At 44.1% G+C, this 20,517-nt stretch overlaps 2 protein-coding genes across 2 annotated transcripts in view; both read left to right on the forward strand.

Annotated features, from left to right (window-relative positions):
- Positions 1–4,449, forward strand: part of mthfd1l (methylenetetrahydrofolate dehydrogenase (NADP+ dependent) 1 like) — a 31,834-nt gene extending 27,385 nt beyond the window's left edge. The window contains exon 27 of the mRNA XM_076013509.1: positions 2,812–4,449. Coding sequence (XP_075869624.1) covers positions 2,812–2,901 — 90 coding nt within the window. The 3' untranslated portion in view covers positions 2,902–4,449. The remainder of the gene's footprint in view (positions 1–2,811) is intronic.
- A 4,619-nt stretch (positions 4,450–9,068) lies between these two features.
- akap12b (A kinase (PRKA) anchor protein 12b) overlaps positions 9,069–20,517 on the forward strand; it is a 35,509-nt gene continuing 24,060 nt past the window's right edge. Inside the window, exon 1 of the mRNA XM_076013615.1 lies at positions 9,069–9,396. Coding sequence (XP_075869730.1) covers positions 9,256–9,396 — 141 coding nt within the window. The 5' untranslated portion in view covers positions 9,069–9,255. The remainder of the gene's footprint in view (positions 9,397–20,517) is intronic.

Genomic DNA, 20,517 nt, shown 5'->3' on the forward strand with positions numbered 1-20,517 from the left:
TGTAACCGCAAAGGCAATACATTTAAATTACTGTCATATTCTCATGGAAAGTGACACTTGGTTGACATAAATCAAGCTGTTGGTAAAATTAGCATTTCCTTTTTTTTTCTGTTTTTTTTCAGAACTTGTAAGTGTCGGTGCAGACACATGATTCATATATGACTATTTTGATGCTAATCTGGGAAAGAGCTGAAGGCGAATCTAATATAAAACATTTTAAGGCCACTTATGGTGAATTGTGCCTGTGGCGCTCGTAACCCCACGGTGCACTTCCTGTATTATTGCACCTGCTGCTGATTCAAATGGGCTCAGCTGCGAGTCATGAAACAGAATCCCACTGAGCCATCCGTCGATCTCCTGCGCTCACGCTCGCAGTGCGATTCTTAAAATAAAAAAGTGATGTCATGCGTGCCATCATTTGTCTTAATGGTTCCCCCTTGGCATTAAATGCACCGCATTGATTTTTTTTTTTTTCCCTTTCCAAGTTCCCTTAAATCTGTGAGTCAGCTGAGCCCTATTGACGGACTGCTGAGAAACGGTGTCATGTTGCGCCGCTTCCTGTTGACGTCAGACAGCGTGGAGTTTGCCTCCGATTGTGTAACCGAGCCCCCCCACCACCACCACCACCCAACCCCGTCTCCTCGTTTACTTGCAGGGCTACGTTTCCTCAGACAGGAAATTGGCCAGTCACTTCCTTCTGTCTCGTTTCCACTAATGACCTCATAAAAGTGGCCCTGGGTCAGGCATGCCAGGAATGTCGCTGCCTGTCTAATTAGTGAGATAATTGAGTTTCCAGCTCGGATTGGGATGATCTGGTCTGGCTTTTGGAGGGGCGGGGGCGGGGGAGGAGTGGAAAATGTGTTTTTGAGTTAGACGGGGTTTCGGGTTGTTTTGCAGAACAAACCGATTCCTTCACTTTTTTTTTTTTTTTGTCCACTGTACAGGAACAACACCGGCGTCTTGAATCGCGTTGAATTTCCGGTTCGGTTTTTAGTGGTGGCGGTTAAACTGAAGTACACCCTCTTAGTTGGTACCGCACACTCTAATTGACAAGAGTAAACTTGGTACGTGATGGAAGGTTTGACTGTAAATGCAGCAGAACGTGATTTAAAGGGCTCCCTCCCGTTGTCCTCGTTTTGAGATTCTTCTTGGTCTTGAGCTTTTGAGCCCTCTGTTTACAGCCTCCCCATCGCTCGGGTTCACTTGGTGAGAACTTGCATTGTGTTGCACTTTCCACAAGTAAAACGAGGAAGATACTAGAAGAGAGATTTTTGTATTATTATAGATCAAAAACTTTGAAAAGTTGGCATTACCTTGGAATTATGTGGCGCAACCAGCGTTTAAAAAGTTCAGCCAAATATTTCCGAACTTGAAAGGTGCAACTCAAATTCACTTTTTCAAGTTTTTTTTCGTTCTCTAATAAGGCTCGGCCACCCAATTGACAACACAAACTTCATTTTACGACCTTCCCTTCAGACTTTAATTCTTCCAAAAATGAAAAACTGGGCGGTCTCTCTCGCTCAGACAAATCCAAAATGTATGTAATAAAGGGTGAAGCATATTAATACCTGCATTCCCCTCGCAGTAATCAGGACGGCTCTCCACCCCGTCTCATATCTCGCGAGGCCGCCTCTTGTTGTCCCTGTTATGGTGACAGTGACGACAAAGCAGCCCTTGTCTTTGGCGGAGCTCATCACTGGCCCGCAGTGTAGGCTGTCAACACGTTGATCATCCGTCTGCCCCGAGTTAAATGAGGGCAGATTATAGTCATTGAACCTGGAGAGTTTGGCTGTATTGTTACGCCGGTGACACGGCGTCTGGTAGCGACTCTGAGTGGATGCTCCTGTGTCGTGGAACAGCTGTGTTGTGGCAGGAGCTTTAATGGGAGGTTTAAAATGTCATGCAGGTTGTAATCACAAGTCCAGGTTTTGGTTCAGGTTGCTGCTTGAAGATGGATGTGAAACATGTGGCTTGTGTTTGGTCTTTGGCGAACGCCGTTGGTCTAAATGTGTTTTAGGATGGTGCTGACAAGTGGCCCTGGTAAGAGCCCCAACTCTCCTTAGTGTTTGTTTTTCATATATTTCAGCCGAGATTTAAGAGGCAGTTTGGCTTTTTCTGTCTCATCTGACTGATGTTTGTAAAACGGTCCCAAAAGCTACACCATTTCTTAACAACCTGACGTATTAAAAAGAAACAAAAGAAAAGAAAAATAAATTTTAAAAAAATTATAAATTTTTTTTATAATAGAAGTGCTTTGGTGCATTCCAGCAGTCGGAAGCAAGTTGCCGCGGCTGTGGTCAAAAATAAATATATAGCGACATTTTCTTCAAATTATTGGAAAAATTTTTTACTCTGATCAGCGATCGATATATCAATAACCACAGCAATATGCACATCACTACTGGGAATCGGTGATTGAAACGTGTTCTTGGTGAAACTTAAAAGATGGTGGAATTAAATTTCACATGGAACCAAATGTTCACGTACTAATCACACAATTAGATGAGCTCATTGAATATTGAGGAAAAATAACAATGGCAATTAATTTTCAACCTTAAATACGCCGCTAGTTTATTCTCTAGAATGTTGAATGTGCCTGAACAAAATACTTATGGTGATTTCGACATTTTATGTGATCTGTTTTTTTCCTTCTCTTAAATGCAGTGTCGCATTCCAAGTCATGTTCTCAAACTTAATTTTCTTGTTTTCAGCTCTCGCTTCCACCTTAATGAAACAAAATGAAATGCATGAATGGTCTGAACAGCTGAAAGGATTGCATCCTATTTTTTTATTTGCTGCGTTTCTCCTCAGATGAGCACCATGCCTGGTTTGCCAACGCGGCCCTGTTTCTACGACATCGACCTGGATCCGGTCACCGAGGAGATCACCGGACTCTTCTGAGCACGCTCAGGACGGCCAATTAACACACACACACACACACACACACACACAAGTATTTTTCCAATCTCCGGATTCCCATCTGGGCCTTTTCAAGACGGCTTTTGCAGATATGTTGTGATTTATCAGCTTTCTTTAACACACACTGACAGAACTGCTTCTCCCTCTGAGTCGCTCCAGCGTTCCTCTCAGTCGGATTCAACAGGTTTCATTCCCACGGCCGCTCCCCTGTTCCCATAATCCTTCAGCGTCACGCTGCGGGACGGCCTCATCCCCTCCACCTTCTAAATCAAACACTCCAGTTCTCTCCCTGTACTGCACTAACCTGCTAACAGGACCGCTTGCTCTCTGCTGCTTTTGCACATCTGCATGACAGACCAAAATCAAACGTGCGCCATGATGATGTTTAGTGTCAGATTTTCCTTGGCATTTTCACCGTAAGGAGTTCATTTCAGTCTTAGTGTTTCACTGTGTTGACGCACGCTGTTACTGTCCTTTTGTGAATTTTCTCCTTATGTAAGGATATTTTTCCCCCTCTCCCTTACTTTGGTGGTACTTTATAAAAACATAAATAAATCCCTAAACGCTGTTACAATCTTAACTATTCCAGCACAATCCTGTTTGTTCGGAATGCACTCTCTCCTCGATCTGAAACATCACAGGTTCATTCGGGAGAGAAATCCTTTGACTGTTACTGTTTGATGTTACTGTTTGTGATGTTTAAGCGCTAAAACGGGTTTACGGTTTCTTAAAATTACACTGTCGGTGTGAACTATGTTGCTGTTGGACGCACAAACAAAGCCATTGTGTTGCTGAAAGTTCTGAAACTTGCTAAATGTGCCAACTGCTGTGCAGCCTGAACTGAAATCGCCAATTAAAAACACAGATGCATTCAAGCGCTGCCATATTCCTTTAATTTCCATTTGTTAACGTGTCTTTTCTTTTTTGTTGTGTTGTGATGACGATGTTTACACTCCCAAGTTGATGCAGCTCACCGGCACAATTTCTTTCACTGCTCTGTGATTTAATAGTATCGAATGATAAGAAGGCGTTCTGCCTTGAGCCTTACACCTGCTGAAGGAGAGTCCACAAAGAAAAGCAGAGGACATTATAAATGAAAAAATAATAAATAAAAAAAAAAATCAAGTTTTCTATTTATTACAGTCACTCTTGCTCAATGGATAGAACAATAATATAGCAGTTTTTGACATAACCATCAGTGGTGTCCAAGTGCTTTAAAGACCTGTGCAACATTTGGTCACATCTAATGTTGAGAGCCTCCCACTTGATCTCGCATCTCTCCAATACAGGTTGTGATGTCTGGGAAAATCATGAAACTCTGCAGGTTTCTCAAAAGGCCTTTGGGTGAGGGGCGGTCCAGAGACAAAGACTCAGTTTTGCAACTTCTGATGATTGTAGACTATCTTGAATTCAGTGGGATTGTTTAAAAGCCATGTTTCAGATTTGCCCTGGAGAACATTTTTCTTCTTGTGAAAACATTGTGTGTGTGTGTGTGTGTGCTTCAAATAAACGCCTTGTGTTTACCTGAAACCTCTGTTTGTGTGCTCTTTACACTTGCCGTTGACTTTGCGGTTCAGCCCATCTGCTGCCTGGGCGAGAGCTCTTTTCCTGTAGTCTTCCTGTTCCCTCAGTCACGAGCCGCCATGCAAATCTACCTTCTTTCTGTTTTTTTTTTTCCTCCCCTCACCTCATCCTTTATAAGTCTGTGTGTAGCTTCACTTCCAGAGGGGGCTGCTCCATGTAGGAAGCGTGCCTGAACATTAACAGGTCACACATCACGGTGCAACAGCTGTCATTATGAGGTGTTTTGGTTTGCAGGACCCAACATATGTAGATGTGTGTGTATGTGCGTGCCTGTCACGCCGTCACTCCACACCTGCTTGGCCTGTTATTGTGTGTTCGCGGGGCAGCATCGGCCTGTTAAACTACAGTGAAGGCTGCAGGAATGCTGTCATTTATACAGTGTTACACTTGTGTGTGTGTGTGTAAACCCTCTTGTTTTTGGCTGCTGACAGATTTATAGACGTGTGTGTGCGGCTGTGCCAGAAATACCTTGGAAAAACCTTGTTTTGTCCAGTTTGGGTTGTTCATATCAAGACTCTGAGATCTCTGACCTTATCTTTTAACGTCTTTTCTTTAAGATCTGGCCAGTTTCAGTACCAAGGACAGGTCCTTTCCCCCCCCCCACAGTCCAGAGTCGGAGTTGAACTGTAACTATTTACCGGCGGTGGAGAGCAAGGGGCTTCAATAATCCTGAAACTGCCGCTACAGTAGCACCATGCTGAGGTATGGTAAACATCCTGTGTGGATGTTTAAGTGCAGCTACAGAACCAGCTTCTCCCTGGTTTCAGGAGTAGCAGGCTGACTGGTTATTGTACCTGGTGTAATTTCTTTAAGGGCACATTCATGCTAATTTTGACACTGCGATGCATCGTGTCGCAGGACTTCTCGCATTATTAACGCAACGGGAACCGTAGTGTCACTGAAGTCTATTTTACCTTGTGCTGGGACACACGATTGTCAACAAACTGAGTCTGGCGCAACTTCAGGTGTCGGACAAGTAGCAGCTGAGGCTGTAACCCAACCATAGAGGCCCATAGAAAAACAACACAGCTTACATAAGCAAATATACCCTATGGACCAGGGTGTATGTGCCAGTCACTGCAGTCCTCACCGCACATCCAGGCATTGTGGGAACGTACTTGAAATGGGAACAGAGGATGAGACATCGCGGCATGATGTCAGCGAAAGCTTTTAAGCTCCTGCTGTCTGAGTATGTGTCTGCTGTAAATCAAGTCGCAATGATGCTACGAGGGCTCGTGTGCTTGTTCCCGTCCTCGCCGTCGTCCAGGTGGACCCTCGCTCGGTGCCCGCGACCAGACATTGACCCTCAGGGCTGCATTCTTTAAATCGCCCCGCTTGTCTGACTGTACGCTTCCCACCGTCCGACCGCTAAAAACAAGAAAACGGAACAAAAACAAAACCGCACTGAATTCCAAGTATGAAGTTGGAGTCATGAGGGATTGTTTTTCCTGTTGAGCAAATAACTGTTACTACTATGTGTGACCATTCAGGTGGAAGCACAATTTCTTCTGGACAGTGATGCAGGTGGCTGCCTTGGGAGAAAATGAAATTCAACAAGTTTCACCCCATGTGGCAAAAGTAAAGTCAACATGAAAATGAAAACCTGTGAGAAAGAAATGTACAGTGTTGGCGAGTAATCCATTACTAAGTAATCCACTACTGTGATAATAATCGAACTACTTTTTTAATAATGGAGTAATGTAACAGGATTACCGTGGCAAAACTGGTAATTATTTCAATGATTTCATTAGTTTTCCTAAATATTTTGCAAGCTAACTAAACATGTCTTATTATCCACAAAATGTCTGAAATTTAGAAAAACAACCAAAAATGACTCTGTCGCAGATTGACGATGCAGGCGTGCATGTGAAATACGCAGTTTGCGGTCAGAGAGCAAACATTCATTCATGTTCGGAGGAAAGAGGCAATATTTGGAATTGCAAAATTTTCACTTAATAAAGTTCATTCCAAAGCACTGAGCAACCGTTAATTTATCTTTTTAAACTAAAGTAATTAGGAATTACTAATTGATTATTTAGGAAACAAAGTAGTTAAAGAATTAATTGGATTACTTTTAAACGGAGTAGTCAGTAGCTGGATTACTTTTATGGAGTAATCCCAACAACACTGGAAATGGGTACAGTAGTGATATGTCTTTGGTAGCTGTGTTTGTAAAATTGTTGGTGTAATATCTGCAATACGGGAAGTAAAACCAATTATCCTGAAAAGGACAATAAATAAATGTACAACATCCATGTAGCGATGCATTTTGTGGCAATACATATATTTCTTTTCCTTCCAAACATTCACATCATCCTTTATTTTTTCTGCCAGATTCAACTCATGCTGGATGTGGTTGTGTGTGCGTGCATGGGAGTGAGTGAGTGTGTGACTGTGACTGAGATCATGACATGTCCGGTTAAGCCCCCCCCCCCCTAATGAGAACGGTACTCGCCCACCTTACTCTACTCCCCCACCCCGTCCTTCCTGGATCCTTCCGGATGACATCAGCGTCTCAGCTGATTGGCCAGGCAGCGCTGAAGGTCACTGGCTAACTCATTTATGCACACGCTGTCTGTTCTGTTCTTCTGCCTGGCACCACGGCAGCTGTAATTTTTTTTTTTTTTTGGGGGGGGGGACAGATGAACAGGAGGAAAAGATGGTCATATGCAGATATTTGTGCTAAATCAATAAAGTGGCATTTTAAAAATGTTTTTCAGTTATTAACAAATCAAGAGTGACGATGCGTCATCGTTTAGCAGTCACGGATAATTACTTTTCCCACATTCAACAGTGTGTTGGGTTTTGCAATTGCAAGATAATTGCTTTAATTACACCTTTAAACAACATCAAAAGACCTTTGAGAATCTTGAGAAACGGTTTTGTATGAAAGAATGAGTTTTAATAGTCAATCTCCAATGTATCTGTCTTCAAGAAAATAAAGTTGTTTTTTTTTTACTCCACACCCAATCCCGGACTTGCAGTTGGAGGAGTCTCACATGATAGATTATCTGTAAACTCTACAACATCATTTTTTTTTTTGGTTGCCATTTTTGTTTTGTCAGTGTGTTTCTCTTTCTTCCCAGAGCGTTTGTGCCGCTAAGCTGTGTTTTGTGTATTTGTTTTGGGGTTCAGCGGCAGCGCTCCTCAGTCCGGGACCTGCGCAAACTTGGCTTGTGAGCGCTCAGCCTGTAATTAGTTGTAAGTACTGCGGAAAATGGCACATGACTGAGCCTGCGGTTAATTTTTTGTACCCGAGCGTGCGTATCATCTTCAAGCGAAGATATGTTGCATGCCGCCTACACAAACATGGACAATGTTTGTGTGTGTCGTTTGCCAATCAGAATAGAAATCAGCCTTGATCTACAAAATACAATAAACAATTTTAATATGATAAACCCATTTATTTTGATACATTTTTCATCCAATTTAGTACATTATTATATTATTTAATCATTCATTCATTTTCAAGATCTACTTTCTTTTGCACTCGTGGGTGGAGCCTGTCTCTGCTGTCACTGGGCTAAGGCGGTGCTACCTTGACACACAAACACAGATGAACAACCACAACACACACTCACACATCTGAGGGTTTGCCTCACGCAGGTTTCTTGACGGGAGGAGGCCAGTGTACCATGAGAGAACTCATGGAGCTAAAGGCATAACATGCAACTCCACCAATTACTTTACTTATGTGTTAATATAATCCTAACATTTCGTTTTATGTAAATATTTAATATTATACACAAAATATACAAAAATCTTAGGTGGCTCTTGATCAGACTTTTCATCTTAACTTTGCAAATCGATCACGTCATCAACATTATGTATGTTTTGTATTGACAGAGTAATCAAAAATAAATTATTTTTTGTTCCTTTTGCAAATAATAAACGTTTTTTTTTTTGTTTTTTTTTTTTTAGCTATCTTGGATACAACATGCGTCAGTTTGTCTATTCTAATCAATCCTACTATAAAATTTTTTTAAAAATATTATTATTTATTTTTTTTTTTTACAACTTTCGCAATTCACTCTGCACTGGCCACAAACAAACAAACAAACAAACAAAAACATTATTTATTTATTTTTTTGCCTAAATGGGACTTTTAACCACTTGACAAGCCAAAGACGGTGTCAGGTTTCCTTACCCGGGGGACTCGTTTTGGTTGTGTTTTGTCTGTTAAATAACAGCTTGAATCGAACTCTCCTGCGCGTAGATCTGGTTTCTTTTGCCGCGGGACAAAACACGTGCATCTCGGTTTACCAGGTCCCCCCCACCACCACCTTTTGTTTGTCAGTTCCTTCACCTCCTCCTCCTTCCTCCTCCGTCATCATCTGCACCGGCTGCTGTGATGCTGAAGCGCGTGCGCGCGCGCGAGGAGAGGTGTGGGAGGGTGATGTATCCTGAACAGAGTTTGCTGGTCCTACTCCGTACCCCCCCCCCCCCACCACCACCCACAGACACACACACTCACACACACACACACCCCTCCATCACTTCCAGATCCAGGCCATCCTGGGGCGGAGCCTCACTGTCGGCGCTCATAATTCGGACCATGTAGATTCTGTCGCCCTGATACCCAGTCGAGGTCGCGTTTCGGAGGGCTGCCGCTCATTCTTCTTCTTCTGCTGCTGCTGCTTCTTCAGTTGTCTGATTTATTTTTATTTATTTATTTTTTTAATTATCACCCTATTGTCTTTTCGCATCTCCACGAACGACGTCAAAGTTCAGCCGTGTGTGTGACTGTTGGCCATGGGAGCAGAGCAGAGCTCAGCGCAGCGGGACGGGAAGGAGATCCAGGAGGATGGCTCGGTGTCAGCCTCCGCCGGCGAGCTGAGCGCCGAGGTGAGCGCAGCACCTCAGGAGGGAGGCAGCGGCGTCCTGGAGAGCAAGGTAGGCGGAGCCGCGGCTCCTTCATCCCATCATCGATGCACTGCACTGCACAATGAAATAAAATAAAATAAAAAAACAACCCAAACAAACATCTAGAGTGAAGTTTAGGAAGAGTTGTCGCCGCTGCGCACTTGGCGCGCACCATCAGCTCGGCGGCGCGCGCTGCGGAACATCATCGCGCGCGCCTGTTGTTTTTCTGCTGAGTAATGCCTCGGACTCGTCTGCAGCCCTGCACCAATGAGACGCCAGGCAGGCAGGCAGGGAGGGCGGCCAGCTCGCCTCAGATAAACCCGCAGGTTGTAAACAGTCACGCAGTTTGAGTGGAAATGCTTTATTATGGAGGATGGGATTGTTTAGAAGTAACTGGTTACACCATCAAGACTTCCATCGCTTTTATCCCCATTGAAATAAATGCAAAGATACATTTGATCATGGCAAATGATATATGCGTGAATGCAGAGAAATGTTGTGCTCTTTCAAAATAAACACAAAACCGAGACCTTAGGCTAATAATTAATGGTAAACTCAGTAATGAACCATCAAAGGGGGATGGGATGTTTCTGCCCGCTGAAGCATGATCTCGCTGTTCTTATGTGTCCTTCACGTCAATCATACTAAATTAAATCCAGCATGTTGGCTTAATGACCTCTGATGAGCTTAATGACCCCGCCGTGAATAATAGATGACACGGATTCCTGCCATACATTGATGGAAGAGGACGTCGTAACCCCCCCCCCCATTAAACTGAAGCTTCTCCTTTGCCCATTTATGGCTTTTCTTTTCTCTTGCGCTTCCATTTGGGGGGAAAACAAAGCAAAAGGATGAATCTCTTAAGTTGGCGTGCCTGCTTTTCATTTCCCCACCCTTGCAGTATGTTGGTGCCAGCTGTCATCGTCTGAGCGCTCATGCTGACTCGGCACTCTTACCTCGGTGGAAATTTGCTCGCCGCCGTGTGAATGAATATTTGGAAAGCGGCCGCTAATGACTTTGCATGTGTCGCCACCTGCTCCGTTCACGCTCGGTTTGAACCCTTTGGATTTATTGGCTTGTTTTTGGGCCGGGAGGGGGGTTAAAGGTCGGATATTGGTTTAGGTCCCTGTGGGGTCGGCGGGAAGGTCAAAGAGCACCGACGGTGAAACGAAGTGAGACGGAAAGCACAAAGGAGTAAATACAGTGAACAATTAAGAGCGTTTCCCTCTATTTAATGACGAATGGGTGTTGACTCTTGGTGTTTTTACATGGCGGCCTGTGTGTTTGGTTGTTTTCCAAATATTTGCATGTTCCTTCCAGATGTTTCATGCAGCACAACTGAATGTGTACTGTTATCTGATATATATGCATGATTTAAAATACTACAAAGCTCCATGTCAGAGCAGTGCAGCCAAATTAAAATGTGCTCATGCAGCAGAGCACGGAAACGCTTTTATTCATTGGCTTTTCTTGCAGCAGATTGTTGGTGAAAAAGTGCCCCGTTTGTTGCTGCTGTCGCAATCACGATGGCCTAAACAGGAGCTGCGGTCTTATTGTTTGTAGTTGCACATCCTGGAATTCACTTTTCCTTCGAGATAAGTGAAAAAGGAAGTCAGCGGCCAGCACAGGGAATCGGGGGCATTGCGTGGAGTAGCTGGGAAAAAAGCAACACATATTGGCGCCGCTGAGTTGATTGTTGGTGCGTTTTTTAGGCAAAAAAGGCACAAAAACAAAGTGAAAAATGTTATCTAGGCTCTCATTCCAAATGTCGACTCTCTTGTTCTTCAGCCAGTTTTCCTCCTGAACAAATTAAACAAAACCTTTTCTTTCATCCGTCAACGTCTGAAACTGGCTGTCTATGACAGTCTTGCCAAGTAAAACTCTGCGAGCAAAAGCTTGGTGCTTTGTGTCTCTGGTTGATCACAACTACGTCGTCTATTCTTCACTCCCCTCTCTGAGGAGCTGTTGTTTGTCATGGTCGTGACTTTGCGTGTGGACCGGCATGTTGGAGAAGTGGGTGAGGCCCCAAGGCAAAAATGTGCCAAGAACACTTTATCCATCACTTGGTATTGACTTAAATGTGAAGAGTTGTTGGGGAATTTTTGGCCAGCAGGTGATTGGCACCACCTGCTGATTCTGGTTCGTGTTCCAAGTGCTGAGTCTGGAGGCCACTCTTGCACTGGTGGAGTTACAACTTTAGGTTTGGTGCCCCATCATGGTGGTCATGGGGGTGGGGGCATCTCATCCTTGGCCAAAACAAGGATTGTCACCCCTGAAAGCTATCAGGACTCCCTATCCTATCCTAACCTATCTGATACAATACGACACAATACAATACTATCCTATACTAAACCATACTAAACTATACGATACAATCTGGCACCTAATCCCAAACTTCACGGTGACCGTGTTGCCCCAGCAGAGCCACAGTGATCACAGGGTGGTGAGAACGGAGTGGCCTGCCAACAACCCTACTGAAGGATTTGTGCGACCGGCTCAGACATGCTGTACGTGACAGAGTGATCGAAACAACCATGGAACAATTCCAGGTGGAGGACTGGGGAGGGGGCGGGGGGTGCCATCCCACCGCAGTGAGGTGCCAGGATGTTGCCGTTCTCCCACCTGCTACCGAAGCTCTTCATTTTGGTCAGATGGTCGGACCTTTTTTCTTCATCTTCATTGAGTCTTCATGCGCGGCGGCGGCCTCACATGTCGGCTCCATTACTCCATTTGGCAGCAGGTGACTCCAATGAACTCCGCCTCATGTTACCTCGCGTTACGTCACGCTCGCCTTGATTAAGACGTGGTGCGTTCCAAATTTAATGAGCTGCAGCTGACCGGTCCCTGCCACGGCTCTGATTATCTCATTTGGCACGGAGAGAGAGAGAGGGGGCGGAAGGGGTCAAACAGGGCGTCCATTGAAGATGACCCATCATGGGGACAAAGCCTTTGGGCCTCCTGTGTCCACTGGGCCAGAACAAGATGAAGGAAACAATGTGGCGCGGGCAGTGTGAGCAGGGTTTCCGGGTGGACAGAAGAGAGAAGACAGGTCTGGGTCCCGCAGACGGTTCTAGAGGGCAGCCTGCAAACATTGTAGACTGATTGGAAATCTGCTGTACAGGAAGACTGAGTGGAAATCTGTTGTGACCCTACTGCTAAAGCTAGCCTAGCCTAGTTGCCCTGAAAGTCCAGTGTTCCCCCGCTTACAGTTAATTAACTCCTACATACATTTTACTTTGCCAGCCAGCTGGACCCCTCAGATTTCATCGGCCCAAATGGTCCCAAAGAAAATGGTTTAGAGTTGAAAAGAATTTTGCCAGCCGAAAACACAATCGGAAACTTTCCTCGGTGGACAGTGCTTTGTTTTACTCTTCATTTTTCAGCCTCTCGTTGAAGTCTAGTTCGACCATCCAATCAGTTACAAATCTAGTTGGTCCACACTCCAATCCATGGTTCCCTTTCTAGGTTGATCATTTGATTTTTTTTTTTTTGTATCAAACAACAATACGTGTTTCCAACAAACTCTGTGGTTTCCTGTCTCAGTAATTCTGTCACAAAAAATAGAGCAGAGAGGAAATGGGACACAACCAAACAGTGAACAAACATCATTAAGTGTGCCCAAAACAAAACAATGACATTGACCCATTAAGTCCTATAAATCGGCGACAAATTGGCGTCAATTTAAATGACCTCCTTGTTTGAAGGGAACCTTAAGATTCCTAAAACTCTCAAACGGCTTTTTTAATTGTATATCCCACATTTTAATCAGTCAAGGTCATTGCAAATTGTGAGTAAGTTTACATCAGGACATTAGCACAGGACCAAAAAGTGGCCGAGACACTCATGTGTTTTCTGTTATCTTGATCTGTCGCCAGTGTCGCCAGTTGCCAGTGAATCTCTGGCGACATTTCTCAGATTCAATGCCAGCTTCATTACAGTAAAAAAACAAAAAAAAACAAAAAACAGAAAATAATTTGTTTATCCCCCATCTCTGGCCTTACAAATGAGTCCCTATAACACGATTAATGAGCCCGCAAGGAAGTGCTTTGTGGCATCAACATCCCAGGTTACATAATCTGCCATAAAGCGTTTTGTCTTGTTCTGCACTGGCCAGTTTTTACTGTCTGTCGAACAATCTCGCCAACAAACGGTTCTCACCGCACCAAAATAACGCCGACCACATCTAGAAAGTCCATGGACCGTCGTCTTAATTAAATGTCGACGATTTTCTCTGTTATTTTTTTCATCCCTCAAACTGATGTGGAAGTGAACTGTGACAAATTTCATTAGAGGTCCAACAAATGAAACAAGAAGACCGATTGTGTTTGCTTTTCCCACACTTTTGCAGCATTTGCTGCACCACGCCTTCCATATTGCTGTAAATTAGCATGGCGTGCTACGTTGTTTTCGTTTTTTGTCCAGAGAAGCTTGTTCGACATTTACATTACAAGGGGTGACGATGATGATGATGATGATGATGATAATAATAATAATAATATGAATAAATAACTGTGACAGTTATTTATCTGTGACAGATTAGTAAAATAAAAATAAAACCAATTCCTGCAAATTATATCAGCGGAATACAACTGGGCCTTTAATGGTCTTCTGTTGTCGGTCATAAAAGGCACACAAAGACAGTTGTCCAGCTCCGGAGGAAGATTCGTACAGTTTCAATCAGTGTCTGTTCGAGATACTTTTCGGTTGCTGCAGCGACGCCGAATCCGACCTTTATCGTGATGGTGCATATTGCTCACATGACCATCAGGTGTCTCCTCAGCAGGGGGAAGGTGCGACGAGACGTCCCCCTCTCCCGCCTCCGACCGGTGACGTGTCATTGATTATTGTTGATTATCGGGCGCCGCCTGTCTGCCCTCCCGCGGAAGCTCCTTCAGCTACTTTGCCGCGATCGCTCCCGCTGATTGGGAAGACTCTGCCCCATCAGCATCTCATTATGCCGGCTCCCTTTATCTCGTTACCGTCGCATCGCAAAATGAGACAGGAAGGCTGTCACTGCCAAACCGTTCATACTCTTTTTAAAAAAGGACGACTTGTCTGTCACAGAAATCAATGGAGCCTTCTCATGCAGTCAAGGCACGACCACGCCCCAAATTGCATTAGCGTATAATTAACTTAGTTGTTTTTGATACATAATGCTCCCCCTTGGATCATCCCTTAAGTAACCCATCATCTCGTGAAAAAGCCCAAAGTCATTGGCTGATTTTTTTTGAGGAGCCACTTCATTTCCTTCCTCTCTATTAAAAGAAATTATTGATTTAAGAGTTTTCATACAGACAGGAAATGTTGTGTGGGTTTTTTTTTTTTTTTCTTTCTGTTTTTTGGTTCGTTTTGCACAGTGGTCATCTTCCCACGGCGGTGAAGAACCGCAAGAGGTCATTTGTCCAAACTGTTCAGTACATGTTGTCTTCAATTCATTTCATAATTCGACAGCTTCAGCTTTCAAAGTCGCCACGAGTTCCTTTCCTTTTTTGTTATTTAGTGCTGCAGAACCTTTTGTTTCAAGACAATTATAGATTTCTATTTTCCCTTCGTCATTCCTCCCTTTATGCGTCTTGTGCACCTCTATTTTTGGACTCCTCCTCTGTCGCTTTGCTCTGTTTTTTCTTCCTAAACATCCATATTTTATCAGCTCTGGTCATGATGTTCTGATGCAGCAGTCACTGCCTCACAGAACAAGCTGTGCTTGTGTGTGTATGTGTGTGTGTACCAGTGTGTGTGTGTGCACCGGTGCTGGTGGGAGCTGAAACACTTCAAGGACAAACAGTGAATCATGGCCCGTGGCGCAGCTGCTCCTCTCGGTGAACATGCAATGCGGTGTAGCTCTAATTCCAAGCAGATGAGCGGCGTGACTGCGATTGCATTGACTAAACCCACCATCCCTACGTGATGCATCCTTCCATCTCACTCCCAGTGACGCTCCAACCTGCTCACATTGAAAGCGGAGTAGTGCTGGAATGTTGTTTCTGCGCTTTGTGACCGTTCTGCTGAGTTTTGTGTGAGTCCCTCCTACCTCAATGTTTTAAAGGTGCCATGCTTGTCAAAGAACGGCTAGTAAAATGATAAGTAGAAAATACATATAATACTATTTTTTATAATATTTTTTGCAATCAATCCACAAGGACAACGTGTTATATGTTATATAACATGTAAATCATGTACAGTATATTACATCAACTCAATGGCCTGGTGATAGAGTCCACCCCTAATGGCTTTAAGTTAAGCTGGGGAGGGAAATAATTCCGGAATGAAGCTTTGTCTCGGTAATTAAATGACAATATGATAATTCTGTGGTGGTTTTATTGTAGCAAAACATTGTGAAAGAGCTTCCTGTACTTTAGACTGGGAATCAGTTTTTTTTATTTATTAGTCAGCTAAAACTGTATTAGTTAGGTCCTTTTTTAAATATATTTTTCCAAGAATCTATTGATTTGAATTTAATTTAGCTGGATAAATGAGAAAGTCAGATTTCGTGTTTTATGCAAACAGCTCGATCACGTGTCCTTTTTCCCATGCACATGCTGTAAAGCTGGTCTATACACCGTCAATGTTCCTATTTAAATCTGTTGACTCTTACATGTTGAGTAGGACTTTCTTTCTGTGAAGAACGTCACGTAGGGCATCGAAATCTGCTGTATAACCACTAAATGGTGGAGGGGACTAATTCAATAGTGGATATGAAAACAAGCTGTGTAAGCAATTTGTGGACGCAAGCACCCGACATAAACAGTAAAATAACGTGCGCAGGCACGGCCAAAAAACATGTAAACAGCTGCAGGGACAGAGGAGCCCTATGCATCTCGGCCTGCCTTTTAAAATGAACAGTAAGCAGTAAATGAACGTAATAAGATGAGCGGAGCGGCTCTGAGGACTCGCTTGTCTTCTGGGCTAATCTTTATTTGGAGCTTATTTATTTCACATGTCTCCTTTAATCGCGTTAAATCTGACAAAAGACTCCTGACTGTGGTTTCTACTGAATTCTTCTCTTGATCGAAAGGCTATTTTTGCGCCGGCGGAGACAACAAGCGCTGTGTGACTCGCGCCAGGAAGTGTCTTTTGTTTCACCTGGCACCCCAGTCGTAAGGTTTCCTTCTCTCTTCTTGTGTCTGCATGGCAGCAAGTCGACAGAAAGAATTTGTTAAGTCGTGGCAAAACTTTGAAATCAATAGACCAACTGTATGTGGTGATATTTAGCATGGCACGGCTAATGGGCTAACCGCAAGGTTTAGTGAAATTGTTCCCAAAGGGTATGAGACTGGCCCACTTTTGCTTCCCTTTTCTCTGGGCCTTTGAAAAGCAGCAGGCTGCTGTTGCTTCGAGGTTTCATCACTGCCACGAAGAAATGGATCGTGGAATGCAACGCAGTCCTAAGACCGATGAAAAGGATCTTTCTGTTGGAGCTTTGCAAGACGGACGAGCCACGTTGCAGAATCGTCTTAGCCATCCAGCTGCTGTGCGAGATCTCAGAATCAAGTGAACCACACCTCTTTGGCTTGCATAAAAATTTGGCTTTTTTTAAAAAAAATGTTTACGCGCTCCAACTTAACCTTTTAAAATGCATGCAATGCACAAGTGTCACAAGAGATTTGCGGATCTCACCGTTCAACGCAGTACCAACTGTCAAAACACGACGGAAACCCTTCATTAGACTATTACTACGCTAGACACTGACAAGTATTTGACCCTTTGTGTTTCCGTGGCGAAACGCAGATCAGACGTACAGGCATTAGCGGGGCAATAATCTGAAAGTAATTTGTGGCCTAATGCCAAAGCAAACAGTCTGGTTTTAGGCTGAGTGTAAGTAGAGCCGCGGGTTTTTTTTGGGGGGGGGGCGTCCACGTGCATTCCAGACACTTTCACCCGTGATGGTCATCTTCTCACATGCGCCTCTGAAACTCAGATGCTTATCGAGGCTCGCAGATATTTAGAGGTCCACGACAGGAGGGTCGGCATTGGATTTGTTATTTCAACCCCAGCTGGGGAGGGACGGCCCGTACAGGGGTCAAACGCTGGCCAGTGTGGCTCGCTCACGGTCGTATCCTGGGGGGTCTGGTCCCTGCAACCAAGCTGCTGCTGCTGCTTCCACTGCTGTCACTATTGTTGTTGTTGTTGTTGTTAGACTCCGGCTGCCGTTCAAGTGGGAAAGCAGATGAAGGGACGGGGGAGATGGAAGACAGACAAATTGTGGGAGGTATGTAGGGACTTTGAGAGAGGGGCTAAAACGACAGCCTGGTTCTATTTTGATGGTCTGAAATAGCAGCTAACAGGTGTGTTGGACGGTCATTGAGGGTATTCTGCCATTTTGCTTCAGACACAGACACACACACACCCATCCCCATCTTATCTGTCTTATCAGGGCCCTGTCCAGTAATCGCATCAGTCATGACAGTGACCAACTGACATGTCAGCCAACCAATTGGATAAAGCGTAAAACAAATTGTCTGTCTGGATCATTTGTCTCCAGCTCCATTAGGTCGTCCTGATTTACGCGTTAAAAAATGTACTTCATATGTATTCTTTGATTATTTGTCCCTTTTGTAATCACCAGGAAAACATCTCAAACGATTGTGTAAATCAATTTGATCAACTCGACACGAGTTTACACGAGTTAAAACAATTGCTTCAGTTTTAATCCGCTGGTTGTCAGATCCCTGACCACGAGACGACCTTTCTCCCCCAACTCCAATTGCTTTTTGTGGCAAAGCCAATTTCTGATCTCCCTAAGGTCCAGTTTCTGGGCCAGCTGGCGCTCGACAGAAAGCACCGGCAAACTGTTTAATCTCGTCTGGGAACATGGTGTGACTCTGTCCCTGATAGTCCACCGACCTCCGGAAACTGGGAATAATGTGCAGTTGAATGCCATGCACAGTGATGAGAAACTGAAATGTCAATTATGGAGAAAATACATTGGATTTGGACCATGATTTCAAGGAAGATAATGATATGAAAGACTTTAGTCGCATTCAAAAATAGCATTTAACGTTTTTATTTCTCTGCATTTTGTCCTATTCGGACTGATTATTTCGAAATTGGTGTACACCCCCCAAGTCTCTGACCCATGTCCACCGGACAGCTGTCCGGGGACCCCCTGCTGTCAGTGACGCAGCTGACCATGGCACTAAAACAACACAGCATTTGAGTGGTTGCACTTTATAACTCCCGTCCTCTAAAAGTGTTATATAACTGAGGGGCTTTGGTGCATTGAGTTGTTAAAATATTTAAGGTGTGCGGCAGCATGCCTCCGTGGACCGGAATACCTCTGGTGAAGGTTTTCTGTGGTTCGAAGACGAGGAATGCGGTGATTTTGAAATCACTTTTGCCACAATAAAGTCAATGTTGACACGCGTGGCATCGTTCACTGGAGGAAGAATATGAGTGACATGCGTCGTGATCTCAATTGTTATGAGAGCATGTTTTAAAAAAGTTGTAAGAAGCACAGTCATACACTCACCGGTCTGTTCATTTGGTGAACCTCGCTAGTACTGGGTACTTCATGATATGACAAGCTGAACCCAGCCTGTGCATGGAGAGAAAAATACACACAGTAACCAGTGGCTATTTGAGTTCCTGTTGCCTTTCTATGGTCTCCAACCAATCTGACCCCTGACATCAACAAGGGCTTTTCCTCAACGTAACGATTGGCTGATAAGCTGTTTGTGTTGACAAGCAATTGAATGTTCTTTCACATGTTACAAATAAAATTCCCAATACGACACAAATGTTGTAGCTAATAAAGTGGTCAGTGATTGTATCTTCCGACCACGTGCTTGTTTACGTTGCCTTTTCGAACCTCCAAGCACGTCGATGCGAGTGTTCACCTTGAAGCATCCTTGGAAAGCATGACTGCAGGATTGAAACCTTCTTGATTAAACCACTTCAAAAACATTTTGGTTCTTGGAAGCCTAAAGGTTACAGTAAATCCTATTTGAAGGGTTAGGATTGCGTTGCATTGGATTTATTTGCTGCAAACAAAGGTCTTGTTCTTCTCTTCTGTTGTCTGGTTTGACTGCTCAGGGCCACCGTAGGAACATGATTAGGCAAGGCCATACATTTTTATGAACTGGGCCTTCAAGTCATTTGCTCCATGAAATCTGGCCACGAACACTAACCGTTTTGCATAGAGTAAAGTTTCCAAAGTGTAGTCAAGTCACCTCAAGCTGAACCTTTGGACCGTGTCTCTTTCATGTGCTGCTTCTTGACCTTCAGACAAGCGTTTGATTAAACTGGCGACTATCTATTATAGTGAAGCAAGTTGGGAAACCGAATCTTGGGGAAACAAACAGGTACATGACAGACGGAGTGTGTAAAAGGGCCTTTGTACAAACACAGCTTTGGACTGTTTGTGCTCGGTTGCCAGATTTGTTGTAATGGAAACCGCTTTTTTCCCCGAGAAGCTGCAGTAAATAAAGTCACTGAATGGAATAAAAAGTGGACGAGCACGATCAAAAAAAAGCAGGCAGAGGAGAGCTGAATGCACACACACACACACACACACACACACACACACACACACAGGTATCCACAGTGTGAGCACCTGAGCACGGTTAGCAGACTGCGGAGAGAGTGAGAGTGGCTATCGGGGGTCTTGTCAGGCTTTGATCTGTGGTATGTACTGAATGTTGGGGTCAGGGATAATAGATTGGAGGCTGACAGGGTTGAAGAGACATGAAGGGAGTGTGTTGAGGGGCTGAGGGAGAGACAGACATCGACGGTCACACCAAGCGACTGAGAGTTCCCATTCGCTGTGTCTGCCAAATATTCTTTCGGAAAAAAAAAATCCTCCCTCGGCTCACTTCTGATTTTTTTCTCCCCCCCCCACATAATCTTCTGGTGACATGAGTCCCTACTGGGTGTTTCTGATGATCAAGACTTTGTGGGCAGGTGCGGAGAAGGATTCCACTTTATATCATTAAAAGAATGCAAAATTATGAACGAGTGAAATCTTATCTCAAAAACTACTGGAACTCCAATTTGAAACATTTTACAACGCTCCCTTTTTTTGGAGAGTTGTGTGCTAAAACACACAGTACTTGTAATCAGCCCTTTGTGATGTCGCAAGGGGACACTGTATCCTCTCACAGGTTATTAGCAACGCACCAAGCCTCCTTGTTTTTGCCCTGATGCAAAGAAATA

Source organism: Nelusetta ayraudi, unplaced genomic scaffold (assembly GCF_046127955.1).
Source record: "Nelusetta ayraudi isolate G7.1 ecotype Tasmania unplaced genomic scaffold, CSIRO-AGI_Nayr_v1 ptg000151l, whole genome shotgun sequence".
NCBI classification, from domain to species: domain Eukaryota; kingdom Metazoa; phylum Chordata; class Actinopteri; order Tetraodontiformes; family Monacanthidae; genus Nelusetta; species Nelusetta ayraudi.